At 41.0% G+C, this 6,750-nt stretch overlaps 1 protein-coding gene across 1 annotated transcript in view; it reads left to right on the forward strand.

Moving 5' to 3' along the window:
• The first annotated feature begins 1,568 nt into the window (after positions 1-1,568).
• Positions 1,569-6,750, forward strand: part of LOC138008927 (uncharacterized) — a 6,417-nt gene continuing 1,235 nt past the window's right edge. The window contains exons 1-5 of the mRNA XM_068856233.1: positions 1,569-1,750; positions 1,867-1,898; positions 2,271-2,355; positions 4,088-6,046; positions 6,142-6,750. The exon at positions 6,142-6,750 is cut by the window's right edge and continues 1,235 nt beyond it. Coding sequence (XP_068712334.1) covers positions 2,292-2,355; positions 4,088-6,046; positions 6,142-6,641 — 2,523 coding nt within the window. The 5' untranslated portion in view covers positions 1,569-1,750; positions 1,867-1,898; positions 2,271-2,291 and the 3' untranslated portion in view covers positions 6,642-6,750. The remainder of the gene's footprint in view (positions 1,751-1,866; positions 1,899-2,270; positions 2,356-4,087; positions 6,047-6,141) is intronic.

The following is a 6,750-nucleotide window of genomic DNA, read 5'->3' on the forward strand; positions in this document are numbered from 1 at the left end:
ACAGGGTTCCTCTTTTTGGTGATACAGAGGTATTTACATTTACCTATAGACCTAGGCATAAAAGCGAAGAATTACGGTGTCCTGGTTCATGTAAATGTGTTACAAACCACGCTCATTGGGCATTTACAACCTTTCTTCCATCTATGAGGTTAATTGCATTTAGGATATCTTAAGACTTTGGTGCCCGCCTCGTACAATTCGTTCCTGGGTTCTTGCCGTATACACCTTCCCTGGCTGTTGTTTTGGCTCGCGTTCTTTTTTTTTTTTTCGAGATACTTCTATCCGTGCATAGGCATTACTCCCGGAATCTTGAACATGATTTATATATTTTGTATAATTTGGACTTTTTGACGACAGTCGCTTCTTTTCACGTTGAAATCATTCCGGGGAAAATATTACCACGTGCGGTTGATAGGGCATGAGCTCCACCATTGGACGTGTTTCCGTAGGGCAACCTCCGTCCGCTCGTCGAGGGCTTGGTCAACTTTACCCGGAGTGCTTTTTCTCGGGCGTTTTTCAGGCTAGCGTTTCGTGTTTGGTCCTAACAGCTCGAGAAGCACGCGGTTTGCAAAAATTGAGCAGGGTTGTTTCTGATCTAACAGTCTTTTCATGGCCCTGAATTCCAAATGATCTTTGTTACTCGCCTTCTCTGTGTGAGAAACCTAGCAAAGCTCGAGGTTTTCTCGAGGGGAGGGTGCTGTATAGAACGGCCAAGATGCAACTTGTGTGAAGGGTTCGCTAACACGACATTGAACGGTATCATATCTGTAGTTTTGCTTTTATGAGTTTTGAATTAAATTTATGGTGCCTAATTGATTGACCAGATCCTTCCTAACGCGACTATATAACCATAATTAATTTTAGCAACGTTTGATATGCCTGAATCACACAGGCTCGTCAGCATTAATGACCTCGTTTGCTATTTAGTATGATATAGGAGTGTGCTAGTCAAGTGATCCGGTCGTGGTCTTCACCGGGGTACAAGCTATACGGTAAAGCCCACAGAAACCACATGTTAAATTTCAATCTTGTGAGGATTCCAATAGATTTCAATTATAGGAACACACCAGTCAGTCACTATTTATATGGATAGTGACAGGACCATATAAGGTCAAATTATGATAATGCAATTTTTGAGCCATTTTTCTTGTCACTCGTTCTTTCTTGCGAGCTGAATTGTTCTAGTGGATCAAACGCAGCAGTCTTTTGTTCTGTGTCTTTTGATACAGAACGGGGATTTTTTTTTTCTTTTTTGCACCTACATGTAGCCTGTGGGCCGATAAAGTCGCGTTTGATCTGGTTTCTTTTTTCGGCTTGTATTCAGATATCCCTAGATCTGTTACTGATGCATGACTAAGTCAATCGCAGAATCGCAGTAATGTAGTTTATTAGAGTATTAGACTGTTCGGGTTACGAGTCCTAACGAATGACACCATTTGATGCGTACAGTGAAGTGACCGGTTGATTCCTAATCGGTAGTCACTCATAAAATACAGTCAAAACAAAACAGGCACCAGTCCCACTCTTACGCTGTTATGATTTCATTCTTCGATAGGCGAAATAAGTGAGTCAATGGTTATTTTTATGTTTCCTTTATCTTTGATTCTCCCTGGATAGACTGGAAAAGTAGCAAATCGCTAAAATGGCTTGAAAAACGCCTCCTTTGATCCTATGGATCCTCGGATCGCCTGTTTTGACTGGAAGGAAAGGAATCACGGTTACTAATATGAATAATTATGAATAAGAACAGGTATGTAACCTGCTTAAGTGAAATTGGTATTTTGGTCTTTAAGATATATTACAATTTGCTATCGATTTCCATGTAAACCACGAGAAGCTGAATAATGTATTCTTTTTTCCTTTTAGATCTTGGAAGGAAAAAGGCTACACTGAAAAATGTACGAATTAAAGTTATGACTATATCTTAAGGTTGCTTGACTTCTACACCGTTAAATTTATATTTCCTTTGAGGACGAAGAAGGCCTGAAGTCATTGATTCCGTGAAAGTAAACGACTAAACGTTGCCGTTTATGAAACATACAAATGAATTGAAGATTTAAACGTAATCTGTTTTTACAATGTGATAAATAGAAAATCGTTTTTATAGACGAATGAACACGAATGGTCATTGGCTTGAAATGGCCTCTTCTATTCCCTTGTCAAAAAATTAACTTTATGCGCTTTTGATTGAGGCCAATTGAGGTAATTGCTTGTACGTCCTAGTAGACACATGCATACAATAAGAGTAAACCATCAACTTTGTTTTGCAGCCTTTGGTCTTCGATGAACAAATGAATGTGAATATCTTAGCCCTGGTGCCCATCATTAGCTTGGTGTGTTGTGTTCTGGTGTTAGGTAAGATCCTGTAGCCTCATCGATTCATTCCCTGCAATTTACTGCATGTGGCTGTATAACAGCTTCGGTGCGGTAGGTCGAAGGGACGGCTGAAACTTCAGTTAAGTTCATTTAACAAACCACATCCCTTTAAGCTTTTGAAAAGTGAGCAGTTTTCTCTCATTGACAAATAAACATTATCCTTTCCGGAGCTGTGCCGGTGGTGCACGTTACGTTGTTCACGAACCAGATCTACTTTATCAAATCAAAGTAGGAGCTTTAAGCAAGGACGATGACAACGGCTTCGATCAAGGCGTTGTCCAAAAATGCTATTTAACAATTAGACCGGTAGCCCGCAAGGACTACGGGTCAATAGCCGAAGCCGAATGGTCTATTGACCGGTGGCCCTTGAGAGCGAAGGTCTAATTATTTTAGTATCACCCAACTAGTCGGACAAAAAAGGCAATAATAAAGTTACCAAATGCAAGTTCAAGAAATCTTTATTTGGGAATAAAACGAAAGGAAGCGTCACGCTTTTCGCTACTCGAGGACTAGTAGCGTAGCCAATCAAAATGCAGGATTTGCATTAGTCCACTAGTTGGATGATACAAATTCCTGTTATTGTAATAACTTCGCAAGTACTCCAAGTCGTTCGATATAAAAAGTGTTTATCAACATTACAGTAGAAAAATCGGCATGAACAGGCATGGTGTGGTTGTTAGGAGAGAAAACTGAAAATTTATTTTCAGGTGCTCGCGTCCTCAATTTGTCGCTTCTCGTTGTCAAGGAGGAAACGGGTGAAAAAATGTACCGAAATGCAGAACGCATGTGCGGGACGTGCAGAGGGTGTTTTTGCTCATTAATCGTATTGTTTCATGGCGTTCTCGTACTTGCTTAAGCTCCCTATTGTTGTATAGGTTACCGCAGCGAAAAAAAATCCACCGAAATTCGAAGACACTCTATTGAATGCAATAACTTCATTCTGGATATAATCAATCCATGCAATTTCCGTTTCAAAAATGTCCCGGCTAAGATTCGAAAAGTGTGATGGCTCATGGAGACAAAACACATTCAAAAATCACAAAACACTTCGAGAAATAAGAAAAACACTTACGGAATTAGAAACATGAGCATAAATTTAAGACACTTTCAGGAATCACAAAACACATCCAGAAATAGAAAACACCTGCAGAAATCACAGAACACTTGCGATATGAAATGAAACGAAGAAATTAAGTTCAGGCAAGCCTCCAGGCTTGGCTTCTCAGGTACGTTTGTTGCCACGAGGCAAAAGTGAGCTAAGGAGCTCTTCAGTAGGACCCTACGCATTCCTCCACTGAATTAAAGTTCGCTGAGCAAAGGCAATCTGGAAACCCGTCGCAGACAAGTATCGACTGAAGCAAGAACATAAACAGAACGATCCTTGGACATGTCAAGTAAAATGTTAAACGCGAATGCTTTTGCCTGGGTGGCCAGGTAGGCCTACAAATTGACCTCCATTATGCGAAAAGTTTAAAATTGGTGCAGGGGTTTTTATTTCTAGGTACAGGTGTTTTGTAGTCCGGTATTGTGTTTTTGCTTTGTGCAATCGTTTTAAATATTTAAGTGTTCCGATTTCTGCAAGTGTCTTTTGACTCCACAAGTGTCTTTTAATTTCCGGAAACGCTTTCAGACATCTGAAAGTGTTTTATCTTTAAGAGCCACCGCAAAAATGAACAACAGACATTCTAATAGTGCGGTACATTTCCCACAGGGTTGGAAAAGGCAGGAAAAGCAACACATCATGACTCTAGAATACAGGGGAGAAGGCCGTCTGTTAAAAGGAACGAAGACAATCTTTCCACAACAGTTAAGGTTCGAGAGCTAAAAAGACCATTTGGAAAGGAGAAAACAATAATGCGACCGAAAGGTGCCTTGCTTGCAACTAGGAATGAAAAAGAAATTGCGGAAAATGAGTTTTTGGCAACAGAATTAGCCTTGGCTTCAGCAATTCTAGGAGACAAAAGATCTACAATTAAGACGTGGAACAAAAAATATGACTCCCAGAAGAGGAAAACTCCCAAGGAAAAAACTGTAAAAATCGACGATATGACAGACTCTTCTATTTTAAGAGATGTCTCTCAGAAAAGGGCTTCAATATCGTCACCTTTACTTACAAATGATAGAGATTTGCCCGAGGATGAGGATCCCAAGTCACGTACTCTTCTCACTGCTATCGGGCTATTGTTTAATAAGAGGAATCATTTTGAAAAGGATTCAAACGCTCTCACTCTTGCTAAAGTGCTACTTGACGGAGACCAAAGTCTTAGTACAAATAAAATCAATCGTGACTCTTCTTCCTATAGCACAGAATCCCACCTTGGGGATTTGTCCAATCTTCTTCGATTCTTAAACGCCTCCTTGTCGCAAAAAAGTTTACGAGGTGAACGTAAGTCGACGATACATACAGAACTTGTTAATCCTACGGAACTAGGGGTCTCAATTTTAAGACTCTTATTTGGGCATAAGGCTCATCTTGTCATGAAACCCGTGTCTAAGGATATGCTACACAATATTCCAGATCTTCTCTATGACTCAGAAGTGTCGAGTTCACGAATGAGACTTCTCACGGAGATGAAACAATTCAACCAAAAAAAGGGTAGGCGAAAACATCATAGACGATCTTTTTCATTTGCGCTCGCCAAAGCCATAAGCGAGGTAATAAAAGCAATGGCGAAAGAGGACTTAAAGAATTATTTCCGTCAAATGCAAACGCGGCCCAAGCAGTCACAACTTGCTCGGATTCCTGACCGCTTTTGGCCCTCTAAAAAGAAAGTTGACGTCCAAGGGAATCGAAAATCTTGGGTTCTTTTAAAAATTCCAAAGTCGGGAGAGGAAATGATTCCTCAACAAACGATGGCTGATGAGCCCCTACAGCAACATGAGGAGGAGACAGAAGTCGACAAAGCTTCGGCAGGTATTGTAGACACTTTAGGAAAGCTGGCGTTAGACCCCAATGAGAGAAATACGGAAACGTCCTCAAACAATGGAATAAATAAGGCCCCGCAAAAAAACCCTGTGCAAGAAATAAAAACTAGGCCAACTGCCAGGGTGGGGTACAGTGTGAGAATCTTACCCTCATTGCAGGGAAGTACTGGAAAGCAAGCTGAAAGCAGTCTCCAAACCAATGTAGCAAAACCCTTGTCAAACGAGCAGACCACGCAAGCTTTTGCAGAAGCTGTCCAGAAGTTACTCCGGGCGGTACAGTCCAGCATTCAGACTTTGCAGGGCAAGCAAGTAATACGGCATCTTCCTAACCTGAGCTCTGTAATAAGTAATCAACCCCAAAATTCAGCCAACGATCATATTACTACCATTGTCAGTGACCAGCCAGGAACAACTGGAAAAACAAACACCGGTACTGTACGAGGGATGAGAACAAAAGCGATGGCTATGGACAATCTTCAATTGAATGAGAAGCAGCCAATTCTACCAAAAAAACCATCAAGTTTAGAAAAGGTTCCCGCATTTACAAGAGCAACTGGACAAAGTGAACCTTTGGCTCGTGAAAATACAATTTTAGACCCATGGAAAGACTTAGAGCCGATCACAAAATCTATTTCCCCTCCCAAAAAGCTTGGTCCGTCAGGAAATGTGCTATTTGAGTCTGCCACGGAGCTTGGAGTGCCAAGAGGTCCAAATGACAGAAACACAGTTAACCACATACAGGAAGGTACGTCAGACATATCATTTAAGTCAGTAACTTAGTTCAAACCATCATTCGTACTCGTACTGATTTTTAATTCCTCGCGTTTTGGTTTTTCGCAGATCTTGAGTCATTTGCAGAAAAGGCCCTTCAAGCTCACAATCATTATCGTGACGAGCATCATGCTTCCCGTCTTCGTTGGTCAGATGAACTTGCTACTCAAGCAGAGAAACTGGCGTATGATATGGCAATGAAGGGAATGGTGGAGCGTTCTGAAGTAGCCACTGCAATGGGATATGGAGAAAATGTTGCGAAGATAACAGGGGTCCCATTTAACGATGCAGGCTCTGTCGCGACAGATATCTGGTATAGTGAATCCAGTAATTACAGTTACTCTTACCCAAGAGTGACACCTCAAACTGATGCTTTTACCCAGTTGGTGTGGCGAGAAACTGCAGAAATTGGTATGGGGTGTGCTAAGGATATAGCTACCAATGATCTTTATGTCGTTGCCTTGTACAAACCACCAGGAAACAATCGACGGAGATTGAGGGAAAATGTTATGAATAAAGGATTGATGACCGAAGATGTTTATGCCACGATATTTAAGAGGACACAATGAGAGTACTTGTATTGTTTCCACCTTCGGAACTAAGAAAGGGTTTTAAATTCTTCGATAAATCATCAAGGTCTAGTGTGCTTCATTGGATGAAAGACATCTCCAAATCTAA

Source organism: Montipora foliosa, chromosome 6 (assembly GCF_036669935.1).
Source record: "Montipora foliosa isolate CH-2021 chromosome 6, ASM3666993v2, whole genome shotgun sequence".
Classification (NCBI taxonomy): domain Eukaryota; kingdom Metazoa; phylum Cnidaria; class Anthozoa; order Scleractinia; family Acroporidae; genus Montipora; species Montipora foliosa.